This window comes from Podarcis tiliguerta, assembly GCF_965153285.1.
Source record: "Podarcis tiliguerta genome assembly, chromosome: 3".
NCBI lineage: Eukaryota > Metazoa > Chordata > Lepidosauria > Squamata > Lacertidae > Podarcis > Podarcis tiliguerta.
The window spans coordinates 39,970,403-39,989,068 of record NC_139536.1 but is presented as its reverse complement, the minus strand read 5'-3'; the positions used below and the strand labels follow the sequence as shown (position 1 = coordinate 39,989,068).

Below are 18,666 nucleotides of genomic sequence, written 5' to 3'. Positions count from 1 at the left end.
GGTCGCTCTCCGGGCCCGCCTCTGAGAACTCAGCGCCACAGGCAGGGGAGGGGCAGAGCGCGAAGGGAGGGAGACAAGCAGGCAGGCAGCCGCCGCGGAGCTCAAGCAGCAGCAGCGCCTCTCCCACTTCCATCCACCAACAGAGCGAAAAGGCTCCGGGAGAGAGAGGGGCGGCGCGAGCGGCCCAATCCGCGGCAACGAAAGCAGCCTTGGGGGCGGAGTCAGGCGCGCCGCTACCCAATGGCACGGGCGCTGGGGCGGGGCGGAGCTCCGGGAGAGCTTGTGAGGAGTCTGAGGCGGCGAAAGAGTCCGGAGTCGGGAGGCGAGTTTGTTGGTGGAGCTGCTGAGGCTCGTCTCGTGCTCTCTCTGGCGCCCGTTATAGCAGCTGCGTAGTCGCCGCCGCCGCCGTCGCGCGCGGGGCCGCTGAGGGGAGACCGCAGGCTTCGGAGGCACCGTCGGGGAGGAGCGGGCGGAAGACGTTTCTTGACGGCGAAAGGAGCGGGAAGCCGCCCGGGGTAGAAGTTTGGCTGGACTCGCCGCCGCTGAGGAAACTTTTCTCGAGGGGCCGCAGCCGGGGGAGGAGAGGCGGCTGAGGCGTCGCCGGGGCTGGGCTGCTCCCTGCCGGACTCGGGGGCGCTTTTTCGGCCCTGGCCGGGATGTACCTGGCAGCGGTCTCGGCGGGGCGGCGGCGCCGGGGCGGCGTCGGCTGGCCCTGGGCGGCGGGTTGGCCTCGGCTGCTGCTGGCGGTGGCGTTCCTGGGGGCGTCCGGGACGCGGGCGTTCGTGTGCCTGCCTTGCGACGAGTCCCGCTGCGAGGAGCCCAAGAACTGCCCCGGCGGCGTCGTGATGGACATCTGCGGCTGCTGCTTCATGTGCGCCCGGCAGCGCAACGAGAGCTGCGGGGGCTTCTTCGGGCTGCACGGCGCCTGCGACCGCGGGCTGCGCTGCGTGATCCGCCCGCCGCTCAACGGGGACTCGCTCACGGAGTACGAAGCGGGCGTCTGCGAAGGTAACAAGGCAAAAAGCCCCTCCAAAGGCGGACGGGCGCCTCTTGCTTCCAGGCGGAGGGGCGCGGAGTCACTCCGCCCCGGCGCGGACCGACGAGCGTCGAGCTAGCGCGTGTCTTGGGAGGTTGGGGGGCGGCGGCGGCGGAGAGAGGCACTGGGGATTTCTTTCCGGGAGGAAAGTGGGGCGGGGAGGACTGGGGCCCTTGTCAGACCCCACTTGGAAAGTATTCTGGTGCTTCGGGGGTCTCTCCACCCCACCCCCGCCAAGCCACTCCATTTTTTCAGTACACTTGCAGGGTGAAATGTTGGCTGCATGTACCGTGAAAGCTGGTAGGTAGATTGGAAGGAAAGGTTGGGGTTTCCTAGTGTGGCGTGTTGTCTCCGTCGATTGCATGTTCTGACTCTTCTCTCCCCTCCCCTCTCCCCCCCCCCCCCGCTTTCCTCATAGTTATTTTCCATACTTGCCCACATCATATGCAGGTGTTCATCCCCCAATCTGCACTGCTTTTAAAAAAACAACAACCAAGAGGAGGCATCTCTCTTTAATGCTACAGTGGCTCAGAGTAGTATGTGCACGCGTGTGTTTTGCCGGTATAGAACCGAATGCTTCCCCCTCACAAGGTGGATGTTGCGTTTTCCTCTTCTGTTTCGTCCTTTACATTTCCCTCTCCCTTTGCTTATTGTTCCCAACGGTCGTGGATTTTAAAGTGGCTTTTGAACTAGGGCATTGAAATAAAAAGGATACGTTCTTCCTTATTTTTTAAATGTAGGTATCTCTGGTCCTAACAGTTTGATTTTCTTTTTCCTTTAGCTTTGGTCTGCTCTTTTTTCAACCTGTTTTTGCAGCCCATCACTAACCATGTTTTCCACCTAGTATGAGACAATGAGAGTTGTATATTAGTAAGTGCATTTAGGGCTACAGTCATCAGTGTCTTGATTCCCTCCCCAGTCCAGATGTGCAGGCAGATGGCTATTGATTGTCATGTAGCAATCCAGCTTTTCTGAAATTATAGTTTTGAAAGCTATCATAATTGCATAATTTTTGTTTAATGGTATATTTTCAGAAACATTGCAACATGCAGACTATTTGATAAGAGTAGCTTTATAGTGGATGATATTGCTTACCTATTAGCCCTGTTTCATATGTTTTTTGAAATGTCAGATTGACACCTGTCTTTTCAATCTTCTGGATTCAAATGGCTTGTAATCAGTATTGAATGAGAATTCTTGAATCAGTAAAGAATCAAAGGGTGACCATCTATTGAAATGTTTAAAATGCTTACACTCATCACTTTATGCATCATTGGGGGGGGGGGCAGAAATCTACCTTTCATTTTCATGCAGAAAAGGGGGCAATTCAGTTGGCTATAATTTGTATTGTACGTCAGTCTTCTTCATAATATATTCTAGTCAAAAAAATGGAAATATATGAATATTTTGCCTGATAGCTGTGTAAGTGGCATGAGAGAGTTCAATCTATCCATTTTCACCTCTTCAAACATTAGGAAAGTTTGAGATACTATAGTGCAGATGAGAATAAAAATTTATATGGAAAATTTTTGTCTCCCCCCTCCCTTTTCATTGGTTACTTAAAACGATGATTTTTGTAGATCCGCTAGAGAGCAGCCGTGAGTTCAGGAATTCCTCTGGAGAACGGTAGTAAAGTCATTAAAAAAGCACACACTCCAACTGTTTAAAGATAGCTAGTGCCCTTGTATCTCCCAAAATGACATTTAAACTTAACAATTGGTACATACATTTGTTCGTAGTTTAGTTTTACTTTTACTACTCTTGGTTATGATATAAATAAGATATGGTTTTCTGTACAGGTTAGCTCTCCTTCGCACATTATCAGTTGGGTTTTCTGAACATGATGAGAATCGGCATGGATCTGTCAGGCTTTTACAACTGTTTGGAGTTGTAATTGCTTTACATGTTTGTATGGGGAGAGTTTAAATATAAGGCGCATGCAAGCATATTAAGTTGTGAATAAATATCTGTCATGATCTTCCATTCAGATGTTGCATATTTTCCATGTAACTACACCTTAATTTTTATATAAGAGGGAAATTATATTGAAAACTTCCTATAATGTTTTGACACTGTCTCCTTTAATGTATAGCAGTCTAGAGCTTTCTGGCAGTTTTAGGAGAACTATAATTCTTTGGAAGTGATGCAATGCTGGACTTCAATGAAAAGCACATCTGGCATTCCCCTGCTGAAAATAATATGGAGAGTCTCTCAAGAAGAGACTTCAGCTAGTGTGGACTTGACATTAGACCCAGCTGTCCCAGTTCCAATTATCTCACAGAAACAGTCTATAGAAATTAGCAAAACTGTTGCCATATAAATCACTTAGCTGCATGAGTATGCATAGTTGAAGCTTTTGGTCACCAATTGGGCTGAAGTATTAGTAGCTTTGAATTTGGCAACACGTTCATAAGATTATTTTGAGCTTTCACATAAAAATATTAGAGCTAACTAAAATCTGTTACTGATTCCAACAATTGAATTGGGACCAGTGGTTGAGTTTACTGTTTCTTTTTATCTGTTGATACAACAAAGCTTTACTGGTAACAGTCTTGACATGAATATCATTTGTAGATGAAAGCCTATCTGCCACAAAAGAGTAGGTTTTCACATTTTTACAAATCTATTCTCTTTTCAGTCTTTCTTACAATAGAATTTTTATCCTGAAACGACCCCTACTGGTCACAATGTAGAACTCTTTTTAAAGCTTTTAGATGGGTTCATGAAAAACACTGACACAGCCAAAAAAGTGTTCTCAGTCCAGTGGTTATTAACATGGATCATGGTTTAATCGGCAGTGGCAAATTGTTGTCTCAAATCTTCTGAAAGCAGTATGTATTAAATAGAATAAAGCAAACACAGCAGCGGACTGATATTTTTGTAATGTCATGATATCTTAACAATAAGGGTGTTATTTAAATGTTCTCAGAAGAAAACAAAATTTATTTTATATATTTACGTAACATTTTATATAACAGCATTAGGTGTGCAATCTGATTTTGGAAAAATATCCATTCAGGACTGGAACTACTACTTGCTACCATACTGTAGCTATACTCTGTTCTGCTTCCTAGATTCACCATTGTGGAGTTCCTTTTTAACATTGCTCTAGCTATGATTCCATAGTTCAACAGTTATTTGCTGAAAGCTGCAATGCTACTGGTATTCCGCTGGTCTTGATCCCTTTGTGGTAAAGTACCATATGAACTCATGTAACTAATTTCATAAACCTTTATATAAGTAACGAGCATGGAACAACTCAAAACTATTTTAACAGTATTGACAGCAGATGCGTTGCATTAGAAATAAGCCCTGACACCATTTTAATTACTGAGAAAAGATTGGTGCTGAACTGGAGAGACACTCCAATGTAATCGGGTCATGTATGTGATGCCAATAAGCAGTTGTTTAGCTTTGCTGGGGGGGGGGGCAGCTGGGAAATATAGATCTATAAAAGTAGCGTGGAACTTGTAGCCTTCCAGACTTCAGCTCCTGTTATCCCTGATCATTGTCCATGCTGGCTTTGGTTAGGGGACATAAACTACTATTTAAACTATTTCCAGTATTTGGCCTGGAAACTATTCTAACATTTGGCAATAGTCTTCAGGGAGGTCTGTGTTTAGAAATAGTTTGGTTTCCTTTCAACTGTGTAAACCTTCACTTTCCCTTCTGGAATATTTGCATGTCATGGACTCAACTTAGTTCTGACCCTTTCCATAACAAGCGCTAGACAATGTAGTTTTACAATACTTCTGTAAAAGTTCATAAAGCTTTTTTTTTCTTAAGCAATGCTACTTTTATTAGGGGAAGAATTGGTGATGAATGTCTGAAGTTGCTGCAGCTGATTGACATAAGGTGCCTAAAGCTCATTCAGTGACCTTATTCCAGGCACTGTCTCTTTGTGTGACCTACCTCACTGGTTGAGCACCTGCTTTGTGTGCATGTTTAATCCTCTTCATCACCAGGTAGGGCTGGGAATGTTTCCTGCGTGAAATCCTGGACAGCCACTGTCAGTCATTGTAGACAATGCTGAGCTAGATGGAGCTATTGTCAGCATCAATATATGGCAGCTTCCTATGTTCCCTGTGATATGAATGTAATAAATTAGTAATATACAGTATCAAACTACTTGTTTCCATATAAAGCATTCTAAAATAACACATCTATGGCTAGTGCTCTATAAGTGTCCCAGGTTCCCTGGATCTGAATACTATAGCTTCCTAAATTTATGCTAAATTTCCATAAGAGATTAAGAAGAGCCTGCTGGATCAGGTCAGTGGCCCATCTAGTCCAGCGTCTTGTTCTGATAGTGGCCAGCCAGATGCCTGTGGGAAACCTGCAAGTGGGATTTGAGCACAAGAGCACTCTCCCCTCCTGTGCTTTCCAGCAGTTGGTATTCAGAAGCATTGCTTCCTCCAACTGTGGAGGCAGAGCACAGCCATCATAGCAAGGAGCTTGCCATAGCCCTCTCTTCTATGAATTTGTCTAGTCCAGGGGTCGGCAAGGCTTACCAGGCATGGGCTGCATCACTCCCGTGGAGATCCTCCGTGGGCCGGGCCAGCACAGCACAACGCCGGAAATCGCTTCTGCACATGCCCAGATGCCGGAAATCATGCCTACTTTTATCTGTCATGAATCTTCGAACATTTAGCTTCATTGGTTGTAAATGAGTTCTAGTTTACAGTTAATGAATTACGTTGGTTTTTGTAGGAGATGTTTGTGATCAACTTTGTACTGTCACAAAAGCAGTACTTATAACAGGAACGGAACCTCAGGTCTCTCTTCTGTAGAACTTTCCCTAAAACATACTCCTCATTGTCCCTGTTCTGTGCTCTCCTCGAGGATACATTCCAGCCAAGCAAAAGCACTTAACTATGTTAATGCCTCTTGCTTGCCTGGACGGATGTGTGTGTGCTGAGCTCTCTGAATTTTGTGTGACTGGAATGTAAGCTAACAAAAAGGTAAAAGTAAAGTCTGTTGCTCCACCCACTTTTTGCCTCTGGTCCCACCCAACCCCATAAGGGAATGCAGTACTTGGGCTGCAAAAGATTCTCCACACTGATCTGTCATTGTAATATCATTTTCTTATTACTTTCCTCAAACAATCCAGGAATGGGCAGTTGATTGAAATACTGCAAAATATTGGCAATTCCTAGTTTACTACCACAATAAACATTTTCAGGGAAGATAGGAGTACTGTAAAGTTGTTGAAAATGCCTTCAATCTTACCTTTGACACCTTGGCATGTTTCTCTTGTTAAACTTCAAAGGCTATATTGGTATGCAGCACCTTTATCATAAATACTGATTTCCAAAGAAGTACTCTGGGATATAAAAGATGTATGGATTTAGTAAGTTAACTTTATTAAACGTTTTGTAACTCAGACTGCAGTTTGGTACTGCAACTGACTGTTGCTACAGTTTTGCTCAAGAATAGCAGTATCATTTTTAAAAAACAAAACTGGCAGGATTATGTGGTAGCCTGTTCAGGCAAATCTGTTTGCTATGAAGTGAGTCTGGTTTAGGCTTCTGTGTGCTGCTTCTATGTGAATATTGCTTGCAATATTCTGAACTGTTTTGATATTTGAGTAGTCAACCAGACTGACATGTTCAGCCTTAGCCTTTTACATCCTCTTCATCTGGAGGTTCTAATTGCTGCTTTCTTGTGCATAATAATAATAATAATAATAATAATAATAATAATAATAATAATAATACCCCGCCTTCCCCCCAGAATTGGGACTCAAAAACCAATTGGGACTAAAACCAACTTCAGTAAAATGCAGAAAGCTTAAAAGATATAAAATATATTATTATGTTGTTGCAGTTGCACAATCTGGTGTCAATGTGAGATCAGTGGCTTTTGATCTGATCAACCATGGTATGCTCCTGGATTGGTTTTTTGGGCTGGGGATTGGAGGCACTATTCTCTAGAGATTCTGCTACTAACTGCAGGACTGGTTCCAGAGAGTAGTACTCTCTCTCTCTCATTCTCACTTTCACCCCCACCCACCCCAGGCACATTACCCCCAATACTGTTTAAAATCTACATGAAATCATTGGGAGCAGTCAATTGGAATGCAATGTCTTAATTATGCTGATGACACTTTGCTCTATTTCTCTGTGATTCAGAAGTGGACACTCAAGGCTTGAGCTGTTCTCTGGATGTGGTGTACAAGAAGGACAATAAACCAATATTGAATCCTGGCAGATAGAGGCCCTTTGGGTGTTTCGTTCTTGTGTCCAGGAAGTGAGACATTTACTGGTCACACTCTTTTTGAAAGAGCAGGTTCATCTTTGGGGCCTTCTCATTTATTCATCTTTGGCTTCAGAGGCTAGGAGTACTTTTATCAGGTTTGGCTGGTACAGCAGCTACAGCCATTGCTGGACAGGGATGATCTGACCACAGTGATCCATGTACTGATAATATCAAGACTGATTACTATCAAGAGCCAACCATCATCCATGTATTAAACATTTTGTTGACACAACTGCACTGGCTACCAATATACTACCAGGCCAGATTCAGTGTGACATTGTTACTTGCTTAGAAACTCCTAAACATCTTGGCACCAGGCTACTGAGAGGTCCTAATATTTGCTTTCAGTGTTGTCACCCTTTTAATGTGGAATGTGTTACCACCTGAGATAAGGCATGCACCAATTGTATATTCTTTCAAATGAATGCTTATGAACTTTTTATTTACTCGCCTTTTCTGACTGAATTTTTAATTACTGGCTGCTGGTGCATCTGCTGATGTACTGTTGTTTTCAACTGTTATTTTTAATGTTAAGTACACTGCTCAGATATTTTCAAATTTGAGCAAAAAAATAAAATAAAATAAGTTTAGCAGAAGCAGGTACTCCTAAACCATAGTTTGAATTGTTGGCGCTAACCATAGTTAATGATACTGGTTAGAATTGGACATACAAGCAAGCCAGGATTATGCTCATGGTTAGCCGTGGCTATGTCATGGTTTGTCATTTCAGCCACACAGTAGTCCCAATATACTGAAACAAGAGTCCCAAACTTTTTGTTTTGCTGTTGTGTGAACAAGAAGGAAAACACAGAAAGGGACACTTCAGAGGAAAGGACATACAGTGGTACCTCGGGTTACAGACGCTTCAGGTTACAGACTCCGCTAACCCAGAAATAGTACCTTGCTTTAAGAACTTTTCTTCAGGATGAGAACAGAAATCACGCGGCAGCAGGAAGCCCCATTAGCTAAAGTGGTGCTTCAGGTTAAGAACAGTTTCAGGTTAAGAACGGACCTCCAGAACGAATTAAGTTCCACTGTACGACGTACCACTGTACTTGATTCTTAATGTCTGGGACATAGTAAGATTGTGCCTTAGCTCGGTAATGTGGCTTTCCTATTTATCTATGAAACTTGTGTCTGACATGCCTTCATACAGGAAAAAAGTAAGTTCTTTATTTACAAATAGTGTTTTATGGGGGACAAAGCATGCTCTCTGTCCCTTACAATGGTTGGCCCAAACTACTGGAAAGTATATGTATTTTTTTTGCAGGGAAGCATCTCTTGGAGATGCTTGCAGGATACTAGCCAGCACCCCACACCTGCCTGTCATGACTGGCATTTTGCTAATATTAGCTCAGTGTTCTGCAGGTATCAAAGCAAATACTAATTACATGGTATAATACTTAATGTACAAGGTGCAGGGCTAGCCATTTTAATTAGAAGAAAGCAGCCTGCCTCAGACAGCAGATTTTGGGGTACCATTTAAGGGCAGGCAAATGTAGGAAACCGGGCATCATTTAAATGACACAATCCCCTGCCTTGTTTAAGTTGCAATATGAAATATTAGCTATGCAAGATAAATAATAAAAGAGGAACAGAAAAGTAAATGTGTGGGTTAAACTGTCATTTGTTTAGTTACAGGATATAACGTTTTGGCTTTAACAATACAATCTTGTACATGTCTACTTAGAAGTAAGTGAGGGCAACTAGTGTGGAGCTCCACTGCAGCACACCTGACCTCCTATCAACAGTATCACTTTGCTTACTGAGAGGAAGAGGGGTGAAGTTATGGGGAGTTCAGCATGGTGCAGGTGCAGTGGGGGAACCAGTTCAGTGCTTCTATTGCTTGACCTGCATCACATCACTGCCTTGCTCCTCCCTCATTCCCCCAGTCAACACTGCTGGGCAGCCATGTGTATAGTGGCACGCCTCCACAATGGCTGTCCATTGAAGACTTACTCCCAGGTAAACATGTATAGGATTGCAATCCTAAATGTTCTTAATTTGTGGAAATTAATAGCTGAAGTAAAAGGGTTCTGGTCTGAATTCTGGAAGGGAAGAATGCAGTTGCTTGAAACTTGCTGAAACATAAAGCCTTGTTGTCTCTGTGTCTCCACCCTCTGTGAATCGCAGTGTGACTGACTGACCATGCAGCTTTGCAAATAAGTCTACAAATGTAGGTTTATTGCTAGCCCATCTTATCACAAATCCCTATTATAACCATTTTTGGCCGATTCACCAGTATTGGAAACAAATCCACAAAGTTATTTGTCCACAAAAGATTACTGTTACATTTTCCCCTAGTATTTTTTTCTAGGTTACATACGCTTCAGGTTACATACGCTTCAGGTTACAGACTCCGCTAACCCAAAAATAGTACCTCGGGTTAAGAACTTTGCTTCAGGATGAGAACAGAAATCGTGTTGCGGCGGTGGCAGGAGACCCCATTAGCTAAAGTGGTGCTTCAGGTTAAGAACAGTTTCAGGTTAAGAACGGACCTCCAGAACGAATTAAGTACTTAACCAGAGGTAACACTGTATCATTACCTCTCCAGCTTACAAAGGTTTCCTGCCTTGATCTTCCAAGGATGATGCTTACTTGGCATAGGAGAGCAGACATGTGGCTATTTACAGAACTTGTTAATGAGATCTAATGAGTGAAAGGGGAGGAACCAAGGGCCAAGCTATTGGTTCAGGCAGACTAATAGGCAGGACTTTTGATCAGCTGTATGGATTTCTATTTTGAATGAGGTATCAACTATTAAAATTATGTATTCACATTGACCCTGCAAACTTAGGGGCCAAGAGTGATCAAGTTTGCGGCTAGCAACTTGGATCCAACTCTAATTTATAGGTTTCCATTATGTAATCTAACTCATTATTGGGTTCCTCTGCAGTATTTAGAGTCCTTGGAAGAGGGGAGAGAGCATATGCTATGCTTGAAATCAGTTTTTGCTGTATTAGTGTGAATTGAAGTTCTGATGTAAAATTCTGTAAGGATTTATTCCGTTTTGATCAGTAAGCAAGTTAAATTCTTCATCTCAGTTCGCTAATATATTCTCATTTCATTACTAATATACTGCATTATTATATATCAGTATTTTAAAATACATTGGAAAATGTGTTATTCTATTCCCAATAATTTGATGATATCCAGTTGGATCCATACCACGTTAGTTGCACTTTGAGATCACTGTGAAACCATGGTTCCCATTCAAATTAATGGAACCAGTGCAAGTAACTGGAAGTAATTTAGTCACCTCATATGTTAAGCATATAAGACATTTACCCCCCCCCCCCAAATATCTGACTTGTATAGAACTGAGAAGGGATGCGGGTGGCGCTGTGGGTTAAACCACAGAGCCTAGGACTTGCCGATCAGAAGGCCGGCGGTTCGAATTCCTGCAACGGGGTGAGCTCCCGTTGCTCGGTCCCTGCTCCTGCCAACCTAGCAGTTCGAAAGCATGTCAAAGTGCAAGTAGATAAATAGGTACCGCTCCAGTGGGAAGGTAAACGGCATTTCCGTGCGCTGCTCTGGTTCACCAGTAGCAGCTTAGTCATGCTGGCCACATGACCCAGAAGCTGTATGCTGGCTCCCTCGGCCAATAAAGCGAGATGAGCGCCGCAACCCCAGAGTCGGCCATGACTGGACCTAATGGCCAGGGGTCCCTTTACCTTTACCTTTACCATTGGATTTAAAGCTGCTAATGATAGAACAGTGACATTATTAAGCTAGGTTTCTAAGAAATTTAACACTGTCTCGTTTGCTTGAAAAACTTGAGGTTGGCTTCCAGAATATTTATCCTGGTAACTATGAATGCTTTTTCTAGTCCTGACAGACACTGTTCCAAAAAAGAACTGACAATGTAATAAGTGTTGGGTCCTATTATTTTAGCTATCAGGATTGCTTCTCGATGTTGGACATTTCCAGATTTCCATTTAGTGTCACATTTACTCCATCACATGTAATCAGGATTGACCACTGATTCAACTTTAGCAACCAGTTTCCATATTACTAGTTTCCTCATCTCTGGCTTCATTGTCATGAGTATTTCAATAGAGAGACTATAGTTAATTAGCTTTTGTTCCTAATATTTTGTATGTGGAGATACACCTGAAGCAGTTACATTGCAAAGTGTGGAGAAGTATGTTTACAAACAGAAATACTATTGTATATTACATATATTCCCTCTTGAATTAACTTGAATTTTCTTGTCCTGTTATTCTAGTACAAATATTCTAGTACTTATCCTATAATTAAAGCTATCAGCCTCACTGTATTGAGGACTAGCAGTAATCATTTAAGTTTCCATCATTCTATCTGCATTTTAAAGGAACAATTTCCATATGAAGGTATACTAGAGATATATATTGTTTTTAATTTCCTTTGTTGCTAGCCAGAAAAAAATATTACTTTACCAACCTACATTAACAGTAAAAGCTGTGAGAATTTAATGAATTTTTACACAGCTTCAAATATTTGTCTGACAGATTTTAAACCCAAGAGCCTTTTCAGATGTTTGATTTATGATGAGAATGCATACCAGTTACTTATTTGACTTTTGAGATGTTGCGTCAGCAAGAAGTAATGGTCATACTGCTGTTTTTTTAAGCAGGTAGCCTGCTTAACTGAACTGCTGGGTGCAATTTTCCTTCCATGAAGCATGGTCATTGTATTCTGATGGTTGGGAGTATTTATTGGCTAATGCCTGTAGTATTACGTTTAGTGCACTTTGAAAATACTGTGATATTTTGAAACATATTTTTAAAGAGATTTTTAATTTTTACATCAATTACTTTTGGCTGATCATCTTTCTGTGTTGTTTTACTAGGAGGCCTCATCTTTTCAGAAAGTATGAAAGAATAGTACCTGCATGGCTACATCCATTTGATTTGTTCCTTTCGTTTATGCTTTAAGTTAAACTTGTTCTTTTTCCACTTTCTGTTGTTGAAGTGTGTTCGCAACCTTGTTTATAAGTAAAAGTAATGGTGGAGAAAATAGTGAACAGGTTACCACAGTAGGAAAATTACCTTAGTGACCCTATCAATATCCTGGTAGCAGAATATGATATGGTGCTATGAACAACAGATTTAGGATAACTGAATGGCTTTTTGAAGAGTACATTCTGAACATGACTCCTAACTAAAGCTTAATCGAGCGATCTACATTGTGCTATACTGTATGAATTGAACTGTAAAAGTGTGGTTTTGACTTCAACTAGACTTTGGTTATTTTTCTTTTATTCTCTAATGTAGCCTGAAGAGTGATAATTCTCTGAAACATGTATTATACAGTTACAGTGATGAGATATAATGAATAAAATTGACACTTTTGGACGTTTTTGTTGTATACACCCTGAAATGAATGATACTTGATACTCATCCAATATTCTGTAGTCTTTTTAGAAACAGAAGTTCTGCCAGCCACCCATTCATTGCCTGACTCAATTAGGGCTTCAACTTTTAGAACAATATTTTGGTGGAAAGATTGAATATATTTATAGGCAAATATATCAAGGCTGATCAAGTGGCATTTCCTAAGAGTGGTAAAATGGCACCTAATGATACGAAACAAAGATTCCATATGGGTTGTTATTTATAAATGCCAAAAATGAGTTTGATAGAGTAGAATGGAGGTATCAATTACAGTTTCTGTAAAAATGATTGGGAATAGTTTTAATTTTATTGCTCAGTTGATATATGCCATCCAACAGCCTCAATATTTGTGAATAATGTAAAATTGGAAAAATTCTAAATTTCAGAGTGGCACTTGTCAAGGATGCTCACTGTCACCATTGTAATTTAACATTGCAGAGTCTGTTGGAACACATCCAGGAATTGTTGGGCAAAATGCAGGAGGTAATTATTTAAGTCAATCTTCATGCAGCTGCTATAGTCCCAATTTTGAGAGACCCAGAGGAAATAAAGCCAGTCTTAAACATTTATATCTTGGAATGTAAGATAAAGCTGCAAAATTAGAATGGTTTGGTTATCATAAGCAGTGGACTATAACAGATACAGTCATACCTTGGGTTGCGAACGCTGCGGGTTGCGTGTTTCGAGATACGGACTGGAATGGGTTACTTCCGGGTTTTGGCACTCACACATGCGCAGAAGTGCTAAATCACGCTTTGTGAATGGGTTACTTCCAGGTTTTGGCACTCACACATGCGCAGAAGTGCTAAATCACGCTTTGTGCATGCGTGCCAAATTGCATCACGCGCGTGCGCTGCTGCAGGTTGTGAATGCTGCGGGTTGCGAACATGACTCCCGCAGGCATCACGTTCGTAACCTGAGATATGACTGTAATGGGAAAAGATACCAAATTCCATGGAGAGGAACCCCAAGTAGATATTTCGGAATCTAGATTACCTAGGATCTAGGTTTATTATAGGGGGGACCCAATAATAATAAAAATAATGATAAAAACTTATTGTTTATAAGCAAAATATAAAAAATAAAAAAATTAAAGATAACCACTCCAATTTAATTCAGGAAATGAGAAAATATCATCTAATTGGGAAAGTCTAAAACTTTCATGAGTAGGTAGAAGCACCATAATAAAAATGAATATAATGCCTTGTATTCTGTTCGTTATGAAATCATATTAAAAGCTAATGATCAGTTAAAAATATTCTGTTACATTTTCAACGGTCAGGCAAGAAACCCAGAATTATGTTGTAAATGCTCAGTCAATAAACTTTAGAGGAGTTTGCATTTCCTAATATAAAATGTTTCATTTTGCTTGTATGTTTGAATGTCTAAAGATACTGTTTGAAATTTAAGAGTTAAAAAATTGAACAAAGGTGTTTCTGTAAAATAAAATAGCACCCTTTGGTAACACTTGGAGGAACTTAATAGTTTGTAACTCAGACCCTATCACTTTGCCATTTTAAAAAACTGAAAGAGCATGCTCATCCAGGATTGTCACCTCATGATATTGAGTGCAAAAGGAGAGAATCATTAAGAGATATGAAGTTATGGGAAATGTGGAAACATGGGGGTTAATTGAACTTAGGGCTGTGATAAAGGAGGGACTAGGATAAAAAATTGCCATCCAATTTAAAACATGAAAAAGTAAAAATACTAAAACAGATTAAAGTCACCTCAAATTCCTAAGCAGGAGCTGAAAGCTACATTGATGGTGTCTGCTTGATATCAATAGGCAGGGAGTTCCAAAGTTTAGGTGCCACCCACTGGTGTTACATGCTGACAAGGTCTTGCTCCTGTCAGCAGCAGGGGTGCCAACTTGAATAAAATACTGGGGAGGGTAAGACCCACCCCACATAACCATAAGATGACATGCACACACACCATTTGAATGGCAATGCCCATCAAATGGGGGAGGGGCAGGTCCTCTAAAATACTTTGTTCCTTTTTTATGTTCCTATTCTAGTAGGGTTTTTATATTGCTGTGTTTTGGAATAAAGTAATGACATAATATACATACACATGTTTTACAAATAATTTAAAATATACATACTTTTTAAAGATTAGTGTTCTGTGTGTATTTATAATTCCAATTATCTCACATGCAGCTGGTGTAATATTTTTATTCATAATACTTGTAATCTATGTAAATATTCAATAAGTAAAGTGAACTTGTGAGTTTATATAGCCCCACATGTCCACTGCATGCTTCATAGCTAAATGGTCTATTTCTAAGCCAGATTTATTGAATTACCTCAGACATTTAAAAAATGGGAAATGAGTTATTACCTCATTGCTTGACAATAGTGCAAAGTAAAGTTTTGCATTGTGGGGTAAAAGTTCAGTGTCTCATTGAATATGGCAATATGGAAGTTATGCCATAACTAGTTATTTCTATACCCCATACTATATATGATTGAAAACACTTCAAAATCATATGGAACAGTTAAAGAATTTAAAAGTATAAAGAAGGTGGTAACCCCTAATACTGGCTCCTTTAGGAAGTGTTTATTAAAACAACAGTTTTTTAAATGGTTCACATATAGCTACATTTCTGAAAATAAATGCTGAATGTTTTTAATATTGAATGCTGTACTGTTTTTAACATTTGATTGGGAGCCGCCCAGAGTGGCTGGGGAAACTCAGCCAGATGGGCGGGGTTATTATATAAATTATAATTGTATTGTATTATTATGAATGGTTCACAGTTAATCTTAAAACATTAAATATAACATTGCAGAATATCAAATGCGAAAAAGTACAAATGAAAATCAAATACAAAATATAACAAAATATTTACATTTAAAGTACCATAATTAACATGAATGAAAATTCCACATATAAACTAGTATAAGCCACCCAACAAAATAACTCTGCTGCCCCCCCCCATTACCTCATAGTAGCATCTTCCATTCACATTGTCAGGGAAGAGTTAGAAGTTTCCAGTTTCTCAGAGGGAGAAAGCATTCCCCAAGGGGGGAGGGAGAGCAGTGAATCTAATAGAAGGGAGCAAGAGGAACAACAGGGAGGGACTGGCTGTTCACAGGAAAGGCAAGGGTTAAGTTCTAGCTCAGATTCGGAGGAGAGGAGATACAAGCCAGCTCTAGCCAGGAGGTTAGAAAAAAGAGCGGGAAAGCGAAGGGAAAGGCGCCTTCGCCATTTTGAGGGTGGCTGGTCATGGAGAAGCAGAGCTCAGAAGGTATCTGAAAGAAGTAACTCTGAGGAATAATATTTAAGAACCGTTTATAAGATTGTTTTGTTAATACGCAATAAAAAGTTATAAAAGAACAAGAAGCGTTTGTGTGGTGATCTGAAGAGGACAACGACCAGTCCTGACACACATCCTTAGCACTTCCACATACAAACATGGCCAGTAGGTTTTCTGGACAGTTTTCAGTTGCCATAAATGGAAATCTAATTAACTTAGGAACATTAGAGGCTAGCTGCATTATGTCAAGTCAGGCAAACTGGTCCATCAAGCTCAGTATTGTCCACAATCCCCTCAACTAACTGGCAGAGGCTCTCCAGGGTTTCAGACAAGAATCACCCTGGAGATGCTGGGGATTGAACTTTGGTCCTTCTTTGGACACCCAGACAGATTGGGGGGGGTATAAATAATAAAATTATATTGTGTTATTATTTTTCATGCAAGAGGAATTCTCTACTGCTGAGCTGTGGCTACTCCCCCAAGTACTTAGAAAATGAAAAATTGAAAGTAGATTGATTTTCCATGTTGTAATCCCCCCCCCCCAAATAACCAAAAGTTGTTGAACTGAAATATGCTGTGGGTGAGGTTTAGAAATACCTTTATATATCAAATATTATATTTAAACCAATCCATTGGAATTCTACTAAATATTTTAAGTTTTGTCAGCTAGGGATGTGTAAATCTGTCAATTTCTGCAATTGCACATCAGTTTCTTTTTTTGTTTGTTTTAAAAAAGTCCTAATGAAATTTCATTAGTGAACTTCTCCAAACATAGATTATTTTGTAAAGCAATTTACCCTACTAAAATGCATTTTTGTCTGTTTGCAGTAATACATGCATTTTATGCATTTTTACCTACTGTATACATTTTTGTATTTTTGCTTGTGGTGAAAATCTTGCAAAACTTAGAGAAGTGCAAATCATGTAGGCCCATTTTTTAGTCTAATTTTTCTCCCATTTCTAATGACAACTCAGTAGCAGTAACTCAGTAACATATACCTGCTTTACCTAATTTAAATCAGAAGAGCAATGGTAAATGAAGATACTGAAAAAACATATCCTAATTTTTGGATATCCAAACTACACTAAATATATGATAGCTAGGGATAGTCACCTATAAAGAAGTTAATTGCAATTCAGTTTTAAATTGGAATAGTATTTTATCCTATCCAGTTCCACAGCTTTGGCTTCTGTTCATTATGTTGCTAATTACATTTATGTAATTGTATTTCTAAAAGTGGAAATGGGAAAAAATAGTTATGGGTTGAAAACTTCCACCCCATCGTTGTAAAGTACTTATCCTTTTTTTACCTAGTACAGATGCCTCTTTTGCCCCTTTGTAGTTACACCACTGAAGAGATGACAGAGATCTGTCAATGCGTATCATCATGTGCTATAGTAGCTACTGTATCGTTAAACTTTGCAGAAGACAGAGCTTATAAGTTATGAGCAACACATTTATCTGCCAGGTATACTTGTTTCTAGTGGTGAACAGTCAGTGATTTGGAGTAAAAGCAGGGAAATACAATGTGATAAGAGATCATATACATGGGTCCTAATCTTGACATACCAATGCCTTTTTCAGATCCATGTTGTATGCAGTCATTATGGAAACTGATGCAGGTGCTGGATAAAAAGTGATTTAAGAGTAGGCAAAGTCCATAATTGAGTGGAGATACATACATATACACATTTTTCTCATGAAAAGCTGCCAATATTCCAGATTGCTTAGACTTCTTTCACAGAGACTCTAATTGGGACTTGGTGGGTAGTCTAAACCTCTAGAAAGTTAGTGTCGTTTGTTCAAAATTGAGGTTATGACTTGAAAATAAAGGGCCTTGTCTGAGCCTGTAGGATGCTCTGGATTTTATATTCTCTATTCTGTTACAGGTGCTAGAAACACCTTTAAAAAGAGAAAGAGGGAATAAGGTGGTTCTGAAGCTTCTGTGGTGAATAGAAGTGCTATAGGTTCACACACAACTTTTTTAAAAATTGTGATGAAGTTATACGAACATGAAATTTGAACTGTACAGAACTTCATAGTGTACCTGCTAAAGCTGAGTTTAATATTTTCATTTAGATGTGTAGGTGTTTGGCAAAATATATTAAATGAAACAAATCAATGACCTACTGGTATTATAGTTGTTTCATTTTGGTTTTTAGATGAAAACTGGGATGATCAGCTACTTGGATTTGAGCCTTGCAATGAAAACCTCATAACAGGCTGCAATATAATCAATGGAAAATGCGAATGTGATACTATTAGGACCTGTAGTAATCCCTTTGAGTTTCCAAGCCGGGATACTTGCCTGTCAGCTTTAAAGAGAATTGAAGGTAAGTCTGTATTCACTAGTACTTGATTTGTAATTATTTTTGGCACATCACCTTAAAGGCCTAATATGTAATTTTTTATTCTGTATCCCATGCTTGTTGAAAGGAGATGTAGAGCAATAGTGTTGGCAAATGAGATGTTTCTGGTTTTGTGATTGAATACACTGATTTAAAGTTTTTTCTGTTGTGGTATGTGAATAATGACTTTTGGATATTTTGCTTGGTTGTGTATCCTGAATAAAGAAGGGGACTTTTATTGTGGGGAAAAGGCAAATTGATCAGAGTTTACTTACTAGTGTCTATTGTAATTACACATATGTTCCTTGTTGCCTCTGGAAGATTTCCCTTTCCCAATCCAAGGATATTTCAAGCCTGTGAAAAGAGATGATCCACACAATTGCATT

General features: G+C 40.1%; 1 protein-coding gene across 2 annotated transcripts in view; it reads left to right on the top strand.

Annotated features, from left to right (window-relative positions):
• The first annotated feature begins 264 nt into the window (after positions 1–264).
• CRIM1 (cysteine rich transmembrane BMP regulator 1) overlaps positions 265–18,666 on the top strand; it is a 132,428-nt gene continuing 114,026 nt past the window's right edge. The window contains exons 1-2 of one of the 2 annotated variants that reach the window (XM_083432149.1): positions 265–1,008; positions 18,095–18,265. In XM_083432149.1, coding sequence (XP_083288275.1) covers positions 657–1,008; positions 18,095–18,265 — 523 coding nt within the window. In that variant the 5' untranslated portion in view covers positions 265–656. The remainder of the gene's footprint in view (positions 1,009–18,094; positions 18,266–18,666) is intronic. The other variant, XM_083432150.1, reaches the window with a different exon arrangement.